Below are 21,564 nucleotides of genomic sequence, written 5' to 3'. Positions count from 1 at the left end.
TTAGAAGTGCTCAACGAATGTGAAGTGGCCGCATGGGAAAACGTCAAAGACCACTATTTGCAAATACTCGTTGAAGAGTTTATGGGGGGCAACCACGGACATAGTAGTTTCCCGGATACTGCTATCCCAAACGAGGGTTTACCAGGAAACCATGTTCCATCCACTGACTCGGACGCAACAGATTCATGTCCACCTAACGAAGATAACCCATGGAGTTGTATGGAAACTATACAGTTAGCACAAGCTGAGACTCCTTCTCCCCTTGCATACTCTTCCGACCCCGGGAATGCAAACCTGACCCCCGACCACACTAATTGGATTCACTGGATTGACCGCCACAAGCACCTATTGCGGGAGTGCACGGGGAAACCGTGGTTTTTGCAATTGAAATCGGATTGGAAACAATACCTGCGTCAGCACATGGCGGCAAACGAAGACAACGTAGTATCCGGGCAGCGTGAGTTCGGTGAAGTGGCAACCCTGCACATGAGCAAACTGCGGTTGTGGAAACAATGGGTCGCACAGCAACATCAGCAAATGCGTATGTATACGGAGCAGTGGTTTCAACATTTGTTGCATAGTGTAGAGGACGACACAGTACCGGCAAATGGCGAAGTACCTGTAGTGCGAAAGGACTTAGAAGTGGAACAAGTAATGGGACAAGAAGATGTTCTAAGAGTGAGAGATGTACCACGGACGCAGCCACTGCATCAGCCACCTCATATGAAACAACGCTTAACCGCTAAAATATGGATACTCATTCTAGCGTGCGTTATAGAAGACTGCGCGCTCGAATGTCGTTTGCACGATAGGGAGTTATATGTAGATGACATATTGCAACAGTGTTCACATTAGCATGACGGGGCATATGAATGGGAATAATGCAATAACGCATGCTAACGGTAGACCACTTTTACTTCATTACGTGATATACGTCATATATTTCGTGTTTGCATTATTCCATACGTTCTTTTTTTTTTTGCTGCTCTGTTCTGCTTACTTGTGCTTACTTTTGCCTTGTTTTGTTCTTTTTCTGTGTAGTCCACTTCTTTTAACATGACCATAGGCACCGGTGCGTACCCGTTACATGCATATAAAACGCAGATTTAAATGAATAATATGAAGGGGTACTATTCTCCTTTATGTGAAGTTAATTATTAAATGCTGCGCACGTGCATTCGCAGGGTATAGTGCAGAACAAATATAGGACGCGAATAAGCATTCGAGTATAAGGAGACATTGTCTCTCCGAGCAGACGCGTCGACCAAAGCGGCCGCGTGTAAGAAGGATTCGACCAAGTAGCCGAGTGTAAGAAAGGAGGAGGGATTGTCTCTCCGAGCACACGTGGCCGCGTAAACCACATTGTCGTCGAGTGTCAGAAGCAGGGCATTGTTTCTCCGAGCAAACACGGCCGGGTAAGCACCATTCGACGAAGTAGCCGAGTGTAAGAAGGAGCAGAGATTGTCTCTCCGATCAAACGCGTCGCCCAACGCGGCTCGAGTGTAAGACCGATTCGACGAAGTAGCCGAGTGTAACAAGGACGACAGATTGTCTCTCCGAGCAAACGTGCCCGGGTAAACGGATCGCTCCGCGTGCAACACGGATTCGACGACGTAACCGAGTGTAAGAAGCAGCATAGATTGTCTCTCCGAGCAAGCGCGTCGACCAAAGCGGCCGAGTGTAAGAACGATTCGACGAAGTAGCCGCGTGACAGAGAAGCGTTGACGGAGAGCAGCGCTGACGGAAGAGGCGTTGACGGAAGAGGCGTTGACGGAGACGGGGTGTGACGACGAGGCGTTGACGGACACGGGGTGACGGAGAAGAGCGTTGACGGGGCCGGGGTGACGGAGACGGGGTGACGGAGACGCGTTGACGGACAGGCGTTGACGGAGAAGGGGTGACGGACAGACGGCGTTGACGAGAGAAGCGTTGACGGAGACGGTGTGACGGAGAAGCGTTGACGGACAACGGGGTGACGGACAGCAGCGTTGACGGTAGAAGCGTTGACGGAGAAGGCGTTGATGGAGAAGCGTTGACGGGAGAGGCGTTGACGGAGACAGCGTTGACGGAGAAGGCGTTGACGGAGACGGGGTTGACGGTGACGGGGTGTGTGCAGGCGTTTAGTGCAGGCAGGGGGTGCGCATATATTTTTTGTTGTTGTTGTTGTGCTTTATTGAGCGGTGTGTAGTAGTACTAGTAGTAGTACTAGTAGTAGTACTAGTCGCGCGGTTTTGCCAGGACGGGACACACGTGTTCAATATGCTCGGAGACCATGCCAATGACATACTGCCCTTTCTAGGGGCATGGGAGGAGTATCTACAGCAATGGCAAATACACGACGGACAGGCATATTGGGTAGGTTCAACTATACAGGCAGTTCAGACACACAGGGGCACTAATACATTTGTGCACGCACGGCGTATGCATACCTAGCAAATGCAGAAATACACGTGCTCATGAAGTGTTTATGCGCGTATCCTGCAAGTGAGTGAAGTATGTAGAAGGGCAACGGCAAAAAATCACAACGACTGCACACATCACCAAAGGACGCATATGGCAGTGCAGTAAAATATAAGAGTAAGGCGACGTACGCACTATACATGTATGAATTATTCCACTTACAGAATAGAATGCTCAAGGAGGTTGATGACATATTCAATGAGTTACGCAGCACCATTGGGGGGGGGACCGGCGCCATTGCTGGCTTCTGCGGCAGTATATATGATTCGAATGCGACATGCATAAAAAGGTGTAGAGAAATTGTACATTTAATGCTATACATGCGGGGATATGATTTTAAACAGGGACAATGGCAACACCGGTACATGCAGAACAACACGAGCAGGAATTTTAGGGAATATTTAGAGTGCACAGTAGCTAGAGAGATTTTATTACGGCTATATGGACGGAATAAAGACCACAGCAACATTATAAAGACAGTTTCCAAAGAGTTAGACCAGGACAACGCACTCCAGCAGCAGAAATTCGAAAAAGGATTGTGCGAGAAAAAAAATTTCGGGGCGGTAATATTTCAATCGGGCAATGTTCAAGACACCTTGCACCAGCGCTTGGACACGTTGAGCACGCAATGGGTGGCGCGCACACCAGGACGTGGGCGTGCAGCAAGAAGATGTGGATGGGATGATACAGACGGCACTACGCACACTGACGAACCATGCAATGAGAACGAGGTGGTGATAACAGAAGAAGATGAGCTCATGCGCGCAATACAGGGCACGGTGGACGCAGCAGACACCTTTCCGCACGTGAAGCAGGTGCTAGACGACATGCAACAACCAGGGCAATCCACGGCCAAATGTGAAATAGAGAAAAACATAAAGACAAAGGTTAAGCAAATGGAGAACACAGTGAATCCACCTAAGGCAACCATCGTTAGATCACCTGCACCACCCCCGAAGCCGAGGCCACGACCAGCGCCAGCACCAAGACCACCGAGACCACCACGGCCATCATCACCAGTGGGTCCGGGCACAGACGCAGTGGGCAAATCGGGAGGATCCACAAAACCGACTGGTGCCACCGCACCCGCCCTGGCCAAACCAGACACCAAGGCCAAACCAGTAGCGGCGAAACCGCCCACAGCGGTGGTAACGAAGACGACATCGGCAGTGGCATGACGACGACATCATCTGCGAGTGGTGGTCAGGCTGCTACGGGCGGTGCTCCTGCCGCAGGGGGAACATCCACGCAGGCGAAGACGGCGAACGCGGACGATTGTCCATTGAAGACCATATTGAAAGAGGACAGGAGGCAAGTAGTCGTGCTGGGTAATTATAGTGTAAGTTAAAGTAAACCCAGACGGGACCAGAAAAACACACAGAGAAAATAAGGTGCATAAACAGAATGTACTTATAGCATATATATGAATTTGGGAGTATACATGTATGCGGACGCATAGAACATACGTGAAATATGAACACGCGCATTCATGTGTTCGCTATGTACAAAATACAGAAGGAAGAACTGGAAACCATGAAGAGAGTGTTGCAGCAGTTTATTGATTACATGGACGATCCAGACGGCACGGTGGATGCCTTAGGGGCGAACTGTTATAATACCGGTTGGAATGATATAACAGACGCCCGTACATTGTTCACGGGCCAGACAGTAGCAGACGTCATACGGTGCAAACTCATGACGCGTGCATTATTCTTCGCGAACCAGGAGGGAGAAAACGCGGAAGATAAAGAATTGTACAAAAGGCTAAGATGTGAGATAGCGAATGCATTCGGGTACATACTGGAAAACAAGTACTGTGACCATAAGACAGCATGGAAAAGAGGTATAAAGTATGCCTGGAAAACAATGCAGAACATGGGATCTAGTGAATATGGGGGGAACCCAATGACAGGCCCAGTCTTTGATAAGAAATGTACAGAATGTGGGTACCATGCTGCGGGAACCATTATACGACCAGTAAATGGCACACTGGTAGACTGGTTAGTAAGCAACGCCGGAATAATGGACACAATAGGGAATATAGAGCACAAAGTGGACTGTAGTATGCAGTGGACGGACTATGAGCTGACGAAGGCGGCAGACGGTAAAATTCAAATTTCAAAAAAAGCTGCGCCAGCAGCAGCACCACAAGATGTAGAAAAGGAAATAAAGGAGGTACAGGACAAGATAAAATCGGAAGCTCTAGACGTAGTTAAAAAGATGACGCACGCAGTAGAGAACAAAATTACACAAGGCAAAGGTAAGTATCCGAATAGTACGAACATGACAATACGGCCCGTATGCTTACGCCCCGCATGGACCGTACGCACATACGCCCGCTACGGATACGGCCCGCATCCGCCCAATATGGATGCCGCCGCCAACAACAACAACACGCAAACGCGGGGCAACAACCAGGCACACATGGCGGAACAGCAAATCCGCACTCACGTTGCGCGGCGAACGTACAATTGCCGAGTACATCGGCCACAACGGCAGCGGTAGCGGCGACGAGGCACCGGAGACGAGATGAGGGATGCAGCGGGGCGGCGACACCAAATACAAGTGTACTGGTACCATCTAGCCCAAGTTCACCGAGTACACCCAGTCCACCGAGTCTTACCTCGATCCACGCAGCCGACCCATGGAGCCGACCGTACGCTGCCGCTACCTGATCGAACCGTCCCGGCCCCTTCTTTCTGTACCACTTGTGTCCCTTTTTTTTGTATCATCTTTCTTCCGCCTTCATTTGCAGGAGGCAAGAAACCGGCAGCACCATCACGGGCATCACCAGGGCCAATAGAAGGCGGATCAGAGAAAGCAGGTACGGATACATCGAAACCAACATGCGGTACAAGTACACATACCCATAAGTCAGCCACGGACGCGAACCACGTGGGTACCACGATAACCTTCAACCATACTGCAACCACACCGGACTGTTCGAACACAGGCAAGACCATCTGAGATAGTATTAATGTATACCGGCGTGCACCAACGCCCTACATGTACATTATGAATGCAACAGACACAAAACACCACAACACAAACAACAATTTCCGGAGAGAGCGGGAGAGACAACACGGAGAGAACACCGAGAGAGAAACCAAACGTGGAATGCGAGCGACCGGGCGAACGTGATCGGCCGCTGGATGTAGACGTCGACAGACGTAGACAACCGCACACACACTGTGTGTGTGTTGTGTGTGGGAGAGACAGAGTCTTTTCCCGGCGTGGCACCGTAATCATCGTTCGCACCGTGGCCAACCATGCAGCGACGGACCACGAGTGACGCACCGCCGGTCAACCGTGTGGCCGACCGACGATGGTGAACCATGTGGCCTCACCATGCAGCGACCGCGCATGGTCAACCATGGGCAATCACATCGCACCACTTCACTTTCTTCTATACTTCTTCCCCATGGCACCCATCTTCAGATAAGAACACTGAAGTGAAGGTTGTAGGAAGTACTGAGGACCGCTCAGCACCAGGATCAACAGGACAACCACCACCACCAGCCGCACCCCCAGTCACTACTGGTACCGGTTCCTCAGCCTCCGGTGGAAGTACACCTGATCCAACGGAGGCACACAATACTGCTAAGGATGATAAAGCCCATGATGGGGATACTGTCGCATCCTCTCCCACGACACAACCATCTCAAGAGTCCCAGCCCCCCAAGGCAACAGTTACCTCCACTGATCCTGCTCAAAGTGGTCACAAACATGAGACAGGTCCCTCTGGTGCAGATGGTCCTACTGGTCCCGGCTCCTCAGGACCTGGTTCTACTGGTCACCAACCCCCTGGTTCCTTCGGTCCTGGCTCCACTGGCCACCAAAACCCTGGTTCCTCAGGTCCAGGTTCTGCTGGTACTGGCTCTACGGGGACTCTGCAACCGGGTACCACAGGAGCTGGCTCCACAGGTGTCCCAAACCCCGGTTCCTCAGCACCGGGCAGTCAGGACACAGGTCAGGGCGCTCCCTCTGCCTCCACCTCCCCGGACGGTAATGATAAGACACATAAAACTGCTGATGATCCCTTTGGACTTGACCTAAATAATCCTGGCTCTGCTGTACTTGGTAAAGTCGGAGGTGCATTTGTCGAAGGTATACCCCCACTAGTTTACCACGATACAAAAGGTAAGGGACCTAATACAGACCCTCATGATAACACCATCAGTCCATTCATAACACCTGCGGACATCTTGCTTTCTGCCCCCGTTCTTATCTTCTTTGCATGCGTCACTTCCCTTATCCTGCTATTTTTCCTTGGCAAGGTCAGTATATACGACAATGCGGGCATGCCGCATGTGCAGGATGTTTATACCGCAGAGCATCCCTACGCGCTCCAATATATGATGTTTCTAACCAATATACTCCTACACCCGCGTTCACTCCTTTTATCGTACCGTCCTCACCCTGCTCTTTACTCCCGTTTTCTGCTTAGTACTTTGCCTATCTCGCCAAACGACGACGCACGTTTCGCACCGTTCGTGACGTGCCGTCACCGCCACTCGACGAAGAAATTCTACAGCATCTACAACGCGGCGCGCCGCCACCCGATTACGGTTACACGATGGTTAGGGATACACAACCTGCGTCAACATCCGCCCGACGCCGGCGCCCCCCACGCGTGCATAAGCGCACGATCATCGAGCTACATCTAGAAGTGCTGCACGAATGTGCAGCGACCGAGTGGGAAAACTTCAAAGACCACTATTTGCAGCTTGTCGTGCAGGAGTTTGCACAGGAGTTTGTGCATCACTTGGAGCAGGAAGAGGACACGAATAAGAATACCTTAAGTGTTTCATCATTAATCCAGGATTTATCAGGGACCCATGTTCCATCCACCGATTCCGACGGACCGGGCCCTTGGTCACCGACTGAAGACGACCCCGATCCATGGAGTTGTATGGAAACCATACAGTTAGACGATGAACAACATGGCCCTTCCGACCCCGCGCACGCGACGTCGGCGTGCACACAATGGATTAACTGGATTCACCGCAACAAACATATGCTGCGCCAGTGCACGGGGCAAACGTGGTTTAATGCCCTCAAATCGGATTGGACACAATACCTGCGTGAGCACATGGCGGCAAAGGAGGACAACGGAGTATCCGGGCAGCGTGCACTCGGTGAGCGTGGCAATATGCCATCCGCAGACATGACGAAACTGCGGTTGTGGAGACAGTGGGTTGCAACACAGCATAAACGGACGGATACATACAGTGAGCAGGAGTGGTTTAAACATTTGTTGAATAATGTAGAGGAGGAGACAGTACCGCAAAAAGGCGACGTACCTATAATGCAAAAAGACTTAGAAGTGGACAAAGTAAAGGGAACAGAAGATATACTGACAGTGAGAAATTCGCCAGGCAGCCAACCACTGCATCGGCAACCTTACATGAAAAAACCGTTAACCGTTAAAACATGGATACTGCTCCTGGCATTAGTCATCGAAGACTGCGAGCTCGAATGTCGTTTGCACGAAACGGAGTTATATGTGGATGACCTATTGCAACAGTGTTAACATTAGTATGACGGGGCACATGCATGCGACATAACGCATGCTAACGGTAGACCACTTTTACTTCATTATGTGATATACATAATATATTTCTTGTTTGCACTATTACATACCGTCTTTTTTTTTTCTGCTGCGTTCTGCTTACTTGTGCTTACTTTTGCCTTGTTTTGTTCTTTTTCTGTGTAGTCAACTTTTAACATGCCCATAGGAACAGGGTGGTACCCGTTACATGCATATAAAATGTAGATTTACATGAATAAAATGCTCGGGTAGTATTCTCCTTTGTGTGACGTTAATTATTAAAAGATGCGCACGTGCATTCTAAGGGTATAGTGCAGCACAAATATAGAATGCGCATACGCATTCGAGTATAAGGAGAGATTGTCTCTCCGCGCAAACGCGTCGACCAACGCGGCTGCGTGTAACAACGATTCGACGAAGTCGCCGAGTGTAAGAAGGAGCAGAGATTGTCTCTCCGAGCACACGCGTCGACCATAGCGGCCGGGTGCACGGATTGTCCGAGTGAAGCGGTTCGCCGACGTAGCCGGGTAAACGAATTGTCCGCGTCAGGAGTTTTCGAGGGAAGGATCCACAGAGAGGGAGCAGAGAGCGTGCAGTGGAGCGTGGCGGAGAAGGAACACACATATTATGTGGGAGCACACAAGGAAAGACGGCAGCGACGGCAAGGACGGAAGAAGAATTTGATGTTGTTGTCGCTACTGCGGTTTTTTTGTGTACGCACGCAGAGACAGTGTGTGTGAAGGCGTTTAGTGGACAACGGGTGTTGTTGTTAAGGGGTGTATTCATGACGCGTTGTGTGTGTAGGTAGCGTTGTGTAGCATTTTTCCTATTTTTGCTTTGCTTTGCTTTGCTTTTCTTTTGTTTTCTTTTCTTTTCTTTTTTTTTTTTTTTTTGTTGTTGCCCTTTTTTGTTTCCTGTTGTTCTGTCTTTTTCTTTTCATATATGCATTTTTCTCTTATTACCTATATAGAAGTCCTGCATGATTTAATATTAGTGGAAGAATCGGATTGCCCACAAGGCAGAGATGAAGGTTTTGTTGTATATAGATTTGTAATGTTAAATCTTAAGGAAGGAAGTTCCTAATGAACAACAAAGGACAAGTGTAACAGGCACCACAACGGACATGCATAGCAGTTTCTGTGGCATATATGGAATGTTGAGAAATTAATCAACGGTGCAATGTTATACCATAGTGGAAAGGAAACCGCAACAACATGAGTGCAAAAGAGTTCACAGATTTATTGGTGGAATATATATTAGAAAGAAAAATACAAGGTGACCTGAAGGATGGGGAAGATTTTAGCGTAAGTTATTGTGAGAACTATTTTGGCAACACGGAGTGAATGAACGCATTTGTGTTGGCCATGGTGGATATTACACAGAAGTATAGAACTATATAGGAATATCCGCATAATGTGGATTAGTATTCATGTATGCATTTACGAAGAATACATTGGGGATATTGGTAACATGTGAACTTCTCTATAGGGAAGATAAAATTAGGGAATAGGTAATGTAAAAGTGAATGCGTTATCTATTTCTATCCTAGGACAAAATATGGACGGATATAAAGAGTATGTTCAGCGAATTAGGTGAATACTTGAATGAGCGAGGATACCACATTACGATACAAACAATATGTAGGAACAACGAATTCAGGAGCGAGCATCTTAAGGATAGCTTAAGTAAATTTCTATGCAGAGAGATAGGAAAAATATTTTTTTATATGGAAGGATTGAGTTCAGGGAACAAAAAGCAGGTAGGTAGAAATGATAGACAGCGGGAATTATGGAACCACTTGAAGTGTATGGTAGGGACCGTGGCCCTTATCAAGTTATATGGGAAGCACTGTAAAATAAAAGAAATAACGGAACATGTTTCCAGCATAATGAATATGATGGAGGATTCCTTTGGACTTGGGCATAATAGGGAGAAGTGTAAATGGGCCAACTTTGATGCACTGAGAATTGGAACAAGATTTATGGGAGAGGCCATGGACGAATGGGTTACAGAATGGAGGAAACGCCAACACAGAATAAATGCAGGGAACCAGGCGCAAGTATGTACCAGAAACAGGGGAACACAAGGTACAGATGATGCAGGGCAACAGGCTAAGGAAGGAAATAGTATTGAAATATTAGAAAGTACGAACCTAGGAACAGCGACGGAGTGGATGGATAAGAAAGAGTATATGAAGAAGAGTGACGTGAAGGAATTGATCAAGAAAGTAGGAGAGAGTAAGAACAGTCAGGAAGGTAAAAACATATTGAACACGGAAATAAGCAAATGGGAGCAGGCAAGGCCGAACGGACCCGATAAAGAAACAGCACGGGCGGCCATGCCGGCAGAGGCAGGCGGAAGAACAAACGGGGTACACGCAACATTACGACCAACAACATCAACATCACCGGGCATGTCAGAAGCGGATAAAGCAGGTAACGCAGGTGGCACCGCCAAAATAACCCCTGAAAATCCAGCAGATAATGAGCCGGCAACACAAAAGGAACCGACAGGTAAGGACCGATGGGAGAAAGCACGAATACACCCAGCACACAAACACGGCTCGATACGGCCGAATATGGATGCCGCCACGGCAACAACACGCACGCGGCGACCACGACGGCAACTGTAGCGGTGACAAGGCACATGACGAGGCACCGGAGACGGACGGAACGGGTCGGCGGACGACATGACGGCAACAACAAATAAAACTTGTACTGCTACCATCCATCCCGACCCAGTCGACCGAGTTCACCTCACCGTACGCGTGCTGCCGCCTGACCCAGTGCATCGAGTCCAGTCCACCGATTGCACCTCGACCCACTGCATCGACCCACTGCATCGACCCATGCAGCCGACCCTACCCTGCCGGTACCTGATCGAACCACACCACACCGTCGCGCCCCCTTCGTTCTGTACCACTGGTGACCTTTGTTTTTTTTATCATCTTTCTACAATGTTTCTTCCTTCTTTACTGTAGCGGACAAGACCAAAAAGACAGATGGGGACCCTGACAAGAAGAAGGCCGAGAGTAAAGAAGAGAAAACGCCGGAACACACTGATAAGGCAGGAACACCCCGCGCACCAGCACCTGCACCAGAGGGATCAGCGGGAGGAGCAGGAACAAACGTAGCAAGGAAGGAACCGGAGGAGGAACCACCTCCTCCCGCGCCGTCACCGGCCGCACCACCAGGACCACCACCAGCATCCGTGTCCCCCCAGGCAGAACCAACAGTAGTGGTGCCCGGGAAGGAGGCCACACCAGCACCAGGAAAGGACGGCCAACCAAGTACAGGGGGCCAAGGACCTAACAAGGATACCGCAGGTAAGATTCCTCTGGAGACTGCAAGCGCAGGGAGCGTCCATGTAAAATCTCCCAGGAGCGAAGAAGATTGTGGGAAACTTGGGCCTGACCCGGACAGAATTTCTGAGTGCCTGGAAACAGTACTGGAACCAAAAGTACACAATGTTAGCGTGCCCACCGACGAACCCGCTTCAGGGCAGTGGGGTATTCCCGGCAGTTCGGGTTCAACAACCATATCCATAGGAACTTCCACAACTACACAGAATGTACCAACAGGTACGAACAACGAACCCTCGGGACACCACCATAGAAAAAAAAAAAAAAAAAAAAAAAGCAACAACAATTTCCGGAGACACAGAGGGAAAGACACCACGGAGCGCGCGCAACCACACGTCGAATGAGCATGAAACCGGCACAGCGCCGAGGATCGACCGCTGGATGTAGACGTCGACGTCGACAGACGTCGACACACATTGTGTGTGTGTGTTGTGTGCTGTGTGGGAGAGAGAGAGTGTCTTTTCCCGCGTGGTACCGTCCCCACCCGCGGACGACAAGCGTGAAACGACGGCAACGAAGCGTGTGGCCAACTCATCCAGCGACGGACCGCGGTCAACCGTCCTAAGAACCTTCAATTTCAACCTAATTTACTGTTTCGCGTACGTGGACCCCTAGGTAAAGATGTTACATCGAGTGTAGACGTCTCCGGATCCGCTGCAACAGAACCATCAGCAGCAACTACGCCAACGAATCAAACACAGCCAGAACCAGCATCCACAACAACATCAACTTCCAGTGGACCAGACCCAGCAGCACCCGGTCCCAAAGCTGACGGGGCCGCGGACAATGCAGACACAGGAGGTCCTGGCCTCACTGGATCCTCCGTTACCAACCCGGATGGAGAAAACGCTGGCCTTCCACCTCTCAATCCACCCAAACCAAAACCGAATCCCGATCAGACCGACAGCAGCAGCGGTAGCGGCCCGATCAGTACTGGTGGTGAACCGGGTGCAGGAGGAGGCGGAGTTGGTGGTGGTAGTGGTGGAGGCGGGGGAGGAAGTGGAAGTGCTGAGAAAGATGCTTGCTTGAGCTCAAATTCAGGTTCCAGCAGTGGCGCCTCTGTCCTATTAATAGATATTCCTCGATATGCAGACGGTACGGGAGGACACTTCGGAACAGGACCAACACCAGGTCCAAGGGGACAAGCTCCGCAGAATGGGCAAGATAATGGTCCCTTCTTGCCCGACCTAACCGGCACGGTCCTTACCGCCACTACTCCCATCCTGTTTTTTCTCACTGCCGTCACCGTCGCCCTTCTTGGTTATTCCCTCTGGAAGGTAAGTATATACGGAATACCGCATATGCGTATCCGCAATATGTACCATAGACAAATGTGTTCCAAACGGGATATTTTGTACGATCATTCTAACACAAATGCACTCTTCTACATCGCTCTTTTTGTTTGTTTTTGTAGTACTTTGCGCACCTCGCCAAACGACGACGAACGTTTCGCACCGTGCGTGACGTGCCGTCACCGCAACTCGACGAAGAAATATTGCAGCATCTACAACGAGGCGCACCGCCACCCGATTACGCGTACACGATGGTTATGGATAGGCGGGCTGCATCTGCTGCCGACCGACGACGACGTCATCCACGCGTGCATAAACGCACGATCATTGAGCTACACTTAGAAGTGCTCCACGAATGCGAAGCAGCCGCATGGGAAAACGTCAAAGACGGCTATTTGCAGATAATCGTGGAGGAGTTTGCGCAGGATTTGATGCGGGACGACCACAGGAATAACAACATCTTAGATGTTTCTACCTCAGACCATGGTTTACCAGGAAACCACGTTCCATCCACCCTCGCTCCACCCACTGACTCGGATGGAACGAACCCATGTCCAGATGATGACCCCGCTCCATGGAGTTGCATGGAAACTATACCGTTAGAAACGGGCCCTTGTGCACCGAATGACTGCGCTTCATGGAGTTGTATGGAAACTACACCGTTAGCAACGGACGCTTCTCCACGTAACGAAGACGACCCCGATCCATGGAGTTGTATGGAAACCATGCAGTTAGCAACGGCCCCTTGTGCACCTAATGACTGCGATCCATGGAGTTATATGGAAACTATACAGTTCGCCACGGACCCGTGTCCACCAAACGAAGATAACCACGATCCATGGAGTTGCATGGAAACTACACAGTTAGATGCACAACCCGACCCGCACTCCTCCCCGCGGCATGAATGCCCGATCCCCGACGACATTAATTGGATTAACTGGATTGACCGCAACAAACGCATATTGCGGGAGTGCACGACGCAGCCGTGGGTTGTGCAATTGAAATCGAACTGGAAACAATACCTCCGTGCACACATGGTGGCAAAGGAGGACAACGGAGTATCCGGGCAGCGTGAACTCACTGAACAAAGAAGTATTGGATGTGTGGAAATGAAGAAAGATGCCTGGAAAAAGTGGGTCGCACAGCAACATCACGACATGGCCAAGTATATCGAAAGCGATTGTTTTAGGCATTTGTTAGAAAATATCGACCAGGAGACAGTACCGGAAAAAGGCGCACTATCCGTAGTCGACGCAGACTTCGCAGTGGAAAATGTAATGGCCGCAGAAGATGTTCTAAGAGTGAGAGCTTTACCGCGCTCGCAGCCAATGCATCCGCAACCTTACATGAAAAAACCGTTAACCGCTACAATATGGATACTGATCCTGGCATTAATCATTGAAGAGTGCGAAGTCGAACGCAGTTTGCAGGCTAGGGAGTTATATGTAGATGAACTATTGCAGAAGCTCTGAAATGAGGATGACGTTGCATATGAATGCGAAATAACGCATGCTAACGGCCGACCACTTTTACTTCATTATGTGATATACATAATATATTTCTTGTTTGCACTATTCCATACCTTCCTTTTTTTTTTCTGCTCTGTTCTGCTTACTTGTGCTTACTTTTGCCTTGTTTTTTTCTTGTTATGTAGTCAACTTCTTTTATTATGACTATCGGTATACGGTTGTAGAGGTTACATATATATAGCATATGTGGATTCACATGTAATGCGCACAGGCGTCGTACTTTTGGCCTTTCTGCTACACGCAGGCGCCCCCAGTCTGGGTAATGATATATGAACGATGTATATATATATTTTACCCGCGTGACCACAGTTTTACAAACTTCACGTTGTTACTGCGGTTTTTAGGTGTACGCACATAGAGAGACACAGTGTGTGCAGGCGTTTCGTGGAGACCGGTGTAGAACAGGGGCAGGCGGGCTATTCATGACGTTGTCTAGTATTGTCCTGGTGTTTCCTTTGGTTTTTTTTTTCCTTTCTTCTTCTACACAAAGACAGGAAAACGGAACAAGAACTCTGGTTAATGCTATATCCACGGGATATATGTACATTTGAACCGGGAATCCAGAGGATTGCACAATTGGTGTTGTTCTGGGACTAGTGTGGATGTCTGTAATATTAACGGTGTAGTTTTGTCTTATTTTTTCCTGTCGCTTCTTTTTTTTTTTTTTGGTTTATCTTTCTTTTCTCCCATCTTTTCTATTCCATCTTTTTTTCCTTGGTGTTTTCCTATCTCTAATGAAGGGATAAAATTATTCAGGAGGCCTTAGTTTAGGAATATGTTTTGTTAGTGTGCACAGTTACTGTACTAAGACAACCACAGGACATCTGCGGCAGAATATAGCTAGTTTGAGGCACTGTTCTATGTGCAGTAGGAATTCAAATACAGATTTATAATAAACAAACAAACATGGCCCAAACATTTGGGACTCTCTTAGCAGATTATGCACGGCAAACGGTAGTGGGGACAAACGCTGGAACATATGAGGTAATTTAATACGGCGGTAAAATGAATAGTAAAGAGAGCGGGAAGTGGACAGAGACACAAGACGAGGCCACTTTATGACAAACGCGAGTTAAGATGTTGCGGCCGGCACATATTAAAAAATTGTGGAAGTAAAGGAAGATAGACAGGTACACATATAATTTTCCTCTGCTGCAGGAAGGCATATGGGCCAAGATGAAAGATATAGTAGAACAGTTTCTTACCTATATGGAGCACCATCATGACATATGGGCGCAATCGTGTAATAATGCAGGATGGTTGAAGCACAAGTTCACACGTTTGCATAATGAGGACGACAAAGTTGTATGCAAAATGATGGTGCCCGCATTATATTTCATGAATGGCTGGGGGACGAGTGCAGAAGGGGGATACGATGCTTCGGCAGTAGGAGACCAATTACACACATATATACGGTGCATAATTGCGAATGTAATTATGTTCCAGTTGATAAGAGCAAACTGTGGAAGAACTATAGGCATCAAACAGGCATTGCACATATTAGAACAGTTTATGAGCAGTTTTAAAAATGGTGTTAATGTTAAGACGTGCACCTGGGTGGTCGAGAATGAACTGAGCATAGGAGGAAAAGTAATAGGCGCACAATTTGATGACTGGATAATGGGGAATGACAAAATGAAGGCAAAGATGAAACAGTTACAGCGATCTGGAAAATGCACACGAAGGGTAAACAGTGAAGCATCACGCGGGCACCAGAGATCTGACCACTGGAAGCAACGTATGGAATTATTGAAAGCAGGACACGTGCGGGACGCAATGGCGACAGGAATGACGCGTATATTAAAGAAAGTAGGGAAGAAAGTAGAGCCAATATGGGGGCACGTTCCTGCCGACGACGACGATAAGGACCACGAGGATGATGATGAGGACCCGGAGGAGGAGCACGCGAAGGGTAAGAACAGTAAAGCATCACAGTGATAGGAATATCGGCACTAGGAACGCGCACAGTACGCACGCGAATGGCCAGCCATAGTCCGGATGATAGGGATGCCGCCACCACAAAAAAACACGGCTGGCACAACACGCACGCGCGAACAACAACGCACACGCGGCGGAACAGCACGGCACACGACTTCGTTGAGCCGAGCACAGCGGTGGCCACGACGGCAGCTGCCCCACTTCGGTTGAGCGGCCAGGACGGCGGTCACGATGGTCGTGGTAGCGGCCGCCGCCGGGACATGACGGCACCGGAGACGAGATGACGGCCACAACAAATAACAGTTGTACGGCTACCGTCTACCCCCAGTTCACGGAGTACGGAGTCCACCTAGACCCAGTTCACCGAGTTCACCTCACCGTACGCTTGCTGTCGCCTGACCCAGTTCACGGAGTACGGAGTCCACCGATTGCACCTCGACCCACTGCATCGACCCACTGCATCGAGCCGACCCGCCCCTTCTTTCTACCACTTGTGTCCTTTTTTTTTTTATCATCTTTGCATCCATCTTTCTTCCGTTCCCCATCTTAGGTAAACCCACTGCAGGACCAAAACTCGAGGATACCGCAGGAGGCAGGTCATTGCCGCCATCGCAACCACAAGCACCGGCATCTCCAGTATTACCAGCAAGACCACCGGCAGGACCACCTCCGCCTCCTCCACCTCCTACACCCGTGGACAATGCAGAAGCAGGATCAAAGGGAGCAAAAGGAGCAAAGGGTGATGGAGCACCAGCCGCACCAAAGGGGGGAACAGACTTAGGTAAAGGAGGAGCAGATCTGAGTCCAACAAAGGAAGAAAAAAAAGTTACACCAAAGGATGACAAAGGTGAGGAGAAGTGTCCTTATGACAAGAACAACGCAGTATCTGTTCTTTCAGATCCTATGGGAGGGTCCCGTGCTATTGTATCAGCTGGTACTCACTCTTATCCAGGGGAGCCTGACTGTGAAACATGGAAGCTGCTGAAGGAAAAGGATAGAGCCACATCTTCCACAGGTACCTGCGAGAGTCCAATGAGGGGTACCGGGAACAGCTCCTGCGGAGGTGTTGACAACGGGCTGGATGCCTTATGCTAGTACCCTAGCTAGGTTATCTAAGGACAAAGGAAGAACAGCAGAAAAAAAACAACAAAACAAAAAAAAGGACAACACTATCCTCCTTTTCATTTAGTCCAAAAGAGAAATAAAACAAAACAACACAAACACCAATTTGCGCAGAGCCAGAGGGCGACAGCAATCAACGTCGCATAAGAATGATGGCGGCAGAGCGTGGCAGAGCGAGACAGCGACAGACCGAGCGTGAGCGATCGGTCCGCCGCGGGAGGTAGACGTAGACAGACCTCGACGTAGATGCAGGCCGACACACAGACTGTGTCTGTGTGTGTTGTGTTGTGTTGTGGCACAGAGAGAGTCTTTTCCCGGGGTGGCACCTTGCTCCGTGCCCCCCTCTCCGCTCTCGTCACCCGACCGGCGGTCACACGTGAAACGACGGACAACCGCCGTCAATCGTGTGGTCGAACAATGCAGCGACGGACAGCGGGCAAGCGGCAACCGTGGCCAATCTCGCACTGCATAAAGTTCAGTTTCTTTCATATCCTTCTTCCTTCCCTTTCCCTGTCTCCCCATTCACCACATGTTCAGGCGATGCCTTCGCCGACGGCGGCAACGATGACCCCCCTTCTCTCAATCCACCCAAACCAAAACCCAACCCGAACCCAGATCAATCGGGTAGTAGTGGCAGTTTCAGTGATGCGGATTTGGCGCATGGAGTTTCTGGTGGGGAAGGAAAACAAGGTGGGGATGGTACTACCCAAGGCAGTGGAGGAGGTCAATCCTCTGGTAATGGTTCCACTGGTCACCAAACCCCAGGTTCTTCAGGGCCGGGTTCTACTGGTACTGCTTCCACGGGGGCCGAAAACCCTGGTTCCTCCGGTACTGGTTCTACCGCAACCCAAACTCCTTCCTGCCCTGATAATGGTTCCAGTACTACCAACTCTGTGACTACTCAGATTACATCCACCCCCCAGAATGATCCCCCTGCACAGCACACACCCGAAGAGATCGTAGCTGCTGCCGGACTAACCTGGGATGACCTTATCCCGTACACCCCCGCGATCATTCCCGCGGTTGTTGGTATTGCGGTGATTGCCTTTTTCCTCTGGAAGGTAAGTATATACGACAATGCGGGCATGCCGCATGTGCAGGATGTTTATACCTCTGAACATCCCTACGGGCTCCAATATATGATGTTTCTAACCAATATACTCCTACACCCGCGTTCATTCCTTTTATCCTACCGTCCTCACCCTGCTCTTTACTCCCGTTTTCTGCTTAGTACTTTGCCTATCTCGCCAAACGACGACGAACGTATCGAACCGTTCGTGACGTTCCGTCACCGCCACTCGACGAAGTAATACTGGAGCACCTGCAACGCGGCGCACCACCAGGACCAGGAATACCGTCAGTACCCGGTGCATCGGGGTGGCAGCATCCACCAGCAACAACCAGTTCCGGTGAGCACGCTGATGATAATCTTGTTCATGTGAAACTTGCAGACAGTAAGGGCACTGTGAGTATAGTCACGAGCTCCTTGTACAACAGCGGTCCACCTTCCACAGATGTTATCGAGAACTATGAAGCAAACGACAATGAACCTACACACGCGCCCGGCCGCACAGGTGCCTCTACTGTTGGGCACACGTGTACCACAGGGGTGCACGCGGGTACACTAAACACACTATGGGAGCACTATGAGTGTATCAGAAGTAGAAAAAGAAAACTATAAATCCTGAACCATCAGGACCTTAGCTTCTTCATATTGTTCCCCTTTCCACTTGAACTCATAGATAAGGATGTTACACAGGGTACAAATAGAGGGGATCAGACGGAATCAGTAGCAGTAACATCAACAGGGGAGCCTGAACCTGCACCATTACCAGCTATGCCTTCTACTAAGCCAAGTGTACAACCTGCGCACAAATCAGATGCAGGGGAGGATAGTAAATCCACGGACACAGAAGCCAAGACGACCCATGACGCCGTGCAGGCGCATCTTTTTCCAAATGGCGAAAACGTTTACACCTCAAAGCATTTTCACTTGGTTCTACTATTAACGGTGGAATCCACTGGTGAGTTGTGCCTGGGAGTTATTTGCACACTGCCATAAAGAACAATGAATACAAGGAAAATTACATAATCTACAAAAGACTACTAAGAACATTACTATCCAGGTAAAATTAAGAATAGCAATGAATAAAAAGAATACACAAAAAAAAAAAAAACAACAGAGACAGAGAGAGAGAGAGAGAGAGAGAAAGAAAGAGAGAAAGAGAGAGAGAAAGAGAGAGAGAAAGAGAGAGAGAAAGAAAGAGAGAAAGAAAGAGAGAAAGAAAGAGAGAAAGAAAGAGAGAAAGAAAGAGAGAAAGAAAGAGAGAAAGAAAGAGAGAAAAGCGTCTTAAGCACAATCACTGTTACGGTAAAAAGGAAAAATTTGTACTTTAATTCTTCAGTCCAGGTGGACATACACGTGTGCGGCAATTTCCCTTCTGCTTGGTGTGCTTTACATCGCTTTATTTTGCATCAGTTGGCTTATTTTTTTTTTTGCGTTGCTTTCTTTTTGGCTTCGCTTTTCCTTTCTACTTTGCTGTGAATCCTGATTCATCTCCTTCTCATACTGCTTCGCTTGGTGTCCCTTCCATGGGATCTGTTTTCATTGAACCTTGACTTCTTTACACTTGGGTTCGATTCCTTTACGTTTGTCCTCTTCTCCCTGCGATACGATTTAGCTTCCTTTTCTCTTCTGTTCCGTTCCTTCTCCCTTTGCTTACGTCCCGTTTCTATTTGTTCCTCCACATCAATTTGCTCAAAATCAACTTTGAATTCGTCCTCTTCCTCATCCATTAGCTCCCCTTCCTCTTCGCACAGTTCGCATAACTCCTCAATTTGCTGTAACACGGTTGCCTGTTTCTTTAATAAATCCTCATCATCATCTTCTCCTCCCTCTTCCGTCGTTTCATCCTGTATTGGGTTCATAATTTCATCTAAGTAAAATTGTTCCACTACGTCATCATACCCATAATTGTACTTTCCCTTTTTTTGTGTATTCATCTCTTTTTTAATAATCTTCATCTTATCACTCATTAAGCCTTTCCATTTTTTTTCAGTGAGTTTGGTGAAACGTTTACAAATATCCTTCATGTTCTTATTAAACTGATCATATTCGTCTTTGGTGATTTTTCCAATCCTTCCATTTCCTGCAAAATCAAAAATGCTTTCGACGCAAAATTCTTCCATCTCATTCAAATCCTCAATTAGTCCTGTCTCGTATTCCTCCCAAAGATGTTCCATCACATCATCAGGTATTCTACATTGTACGACACTTTTATAAAACCACTTTCTTGAGGACTCCATCATTTTATAATAACCTTTTTTCAACTGCTTAAAATAATTATAACTTCCAATGAACGCATCTTTCAGACTTAGTCGAACAATACCTGATCCGTGCACCTTATTTAGTTCTGTTTCTTCGTTTACATACACATTGACATCTTCCACGTTGCACACCTTGGGCAATTTCCCAACTGATTCTAACACATTTTTATCTTCATTTGTATCTCCATGAAGTGTACTTTTAAAGGGACTAACTTCATTTGCGTCGGCTTTGCTTAATAGTCTTTGCAATTTCCTTTCGTGTACAATAAGGGCCGAATTGTGTGTCGTTACAGGAATGACGTTCTGTGAGAGGGTTAACAAAAAAAAAAAAAAAAAAAAAAAGGGGGGCAATATATATATTAGTGCTCAGGTTTGGGTACACATGTGTTTAGCAACAAGAAGGAGCTCATCTTAACGGGTGTAAAAAAGTGCGCTGCTAATAATATACTGCCAAACGTGGCTCAGGTACTCGTTTCTTATTACCGAATATAAAAATACGAGCAAAACGATCAACAATGAGCTCCTGTTGCGTCTAGAAAAGGCGAATGCGTTTACATTTACAACGTTTGTCATTGCGGCTAATTATTGGAAAAAATATAAGACAAAAGGGAAGCCTTGTAATTTAAAAAAAAAAAAAAAAACTTTCACATAATGCACACAAAAAAAAGCGGGTTGTTTTCTTATAAAATAAAAGGCGAGGTGTGCACTTATTGAGTTGCGGCTAAACGGGGTGCTGCGTAATAACACCTTGGTTCTTTTAAAAATGCTCCTTTTTTGTTTTTTTTTTCACATGCTTCTCCTTAAAAAAGGCTCCTTAAAAAGTACCTCTTCTTCTCTTATAAATGTTCACTTTTTAAAAAACACCTCTTCTTTTCTTTTTTAAATGCTCCTTCTTTCAGAAACACCTCTTGTGGCTTCTTTCAAATGTTCCCTTTTTAAAAAGGTAAAAAAAAAAAAAATCGGAAAAAAAAAAAAAAAAAAAAA

The 21,564-nt window shown here is 48.1% G+C and overlaps 5 protein-coding genes across 5 annotated transcripts; 4 read left to right on the top strand and 1 right to left on the bottom strand.

Annotated features, from left to right (window-relative positions):
- Window positions 1–81: 81 nt before the first annotated feature.
- AK88_01255 (uncharacterized protein) lies at window positions 82–855 on the top strand (the record flags this gene model as incomplete). The annotated part of the gene is made up of 1 exon (XM_012478891.1): window positions 82–855. The coding sequence occupies one exon, from the start codon at window positions 82–84 to the stop codon at window positions 853–855; it is 774 nt and encodes a 257-aa protein (XP_012334314.1).
- Window positions 856–2,600: 1,745 nt separating this feature from the next.
- On the top strand, window positions 2,601–7,993 carry AK88_01254 (uncharacterized protein; the record flags this gene model as incomplete). Its single annotated transcript, XM_012478890.1, has 6 exons — window positions 2,601–3,347; window positions 3,398–3,799; window positions 3,976–4,720; window positions 5,216–5,284; window positions 5,899–6,737; window positions 6,908–7,993. The coding sequence occupies 6 exons, from the start codon at window positions 2,601–2,603 to the stop codon at window positions 7,991–7,993; spliced, it is 3,888 nt and encodes a 1,295-aa protein (XP_012334313.1).
- A 1,232-nt stretch (window positions 7,994–9,225) lies between these two features.
- Window positions 9,226–14,136, top strand: AK88_01253 (uncharacterized protein; the record flags this gene model as incomplete). The annotated part of the gene is made up of 5 exons (XM_012478889.1): window positions 9,226–9,315; window positions 9,561–10,524; window positions 10,992–11,591; window positions 11,988–12,649; window positions 12,787–14,136. The coding sequence occupies 5 exons, from the start codon at window positions 9,226–9,228 to the stop codon at window positions 14,134–14,136; spliced, it is 3,666 nt and encodes a 1,221-aa protein (XP_012334312.1).
- A 1,233-nt stretch (window positions 14,137–15,369) lies between these two features.
- Window positions 15,370–19,315, top strand: AK88_01252 (CD99 antigen; the record flags this gene model as incomplete). The annotated part of the gene is made up of 5 exons (XM_012478888.1): window positions 15,370–16,105; window positions 16,682–17,194; window positions 17,791–18,314; window positions 18,485–18,827; window positions 18,996–19,315. The coding sequence occupies 5 exons, from the start codon at window positions 15,370–15,372 to the stop codon at window positions 19,313–19,315; spliced, it is 2,436 nt and encodes an 811-aa protein (XP_012334311.1).
- A 491-nt stretch (window positions 19,316–19,806) lies between these two features.
- Window positions 19,807–21,153, bottom strand: AK88_01251 (uncharacterized protein; the record flags this gene model as incomplete). Its single annotated transcript, XM_012478887.1, has 2 exons — window positions 19,807–20,883; window positions 21,064–21,153. The coding sequence occupies 2 exons, from the start codon at window positions 21,151–21,153 to the stop codon at window positions 19,807–19,809; spliced, it is 1,167 nt and encodes a 388-aa protein (XP_012334310.1).
- Window positions 21,154–21,564: the final 411 nt, after the last annotated feature.

This window comes from Plasmodium fragile (assembly GCF_000956335.1).
Source record: "Plasmodium fragile strain nilgiri unplaced genomic scaffold supercont1.10, whole genome shotgun sequence".
Taxonomy (NCBI): domain Eukaryota; phylum Apicomplexa; class Aconoidasida; order Haemosporida; family Plasmodiidae; genus Plasmodium; species Plasmodium fragile.
This window is presented reverse-complemented; position numbering and strand designations above follow the sequence as displayed.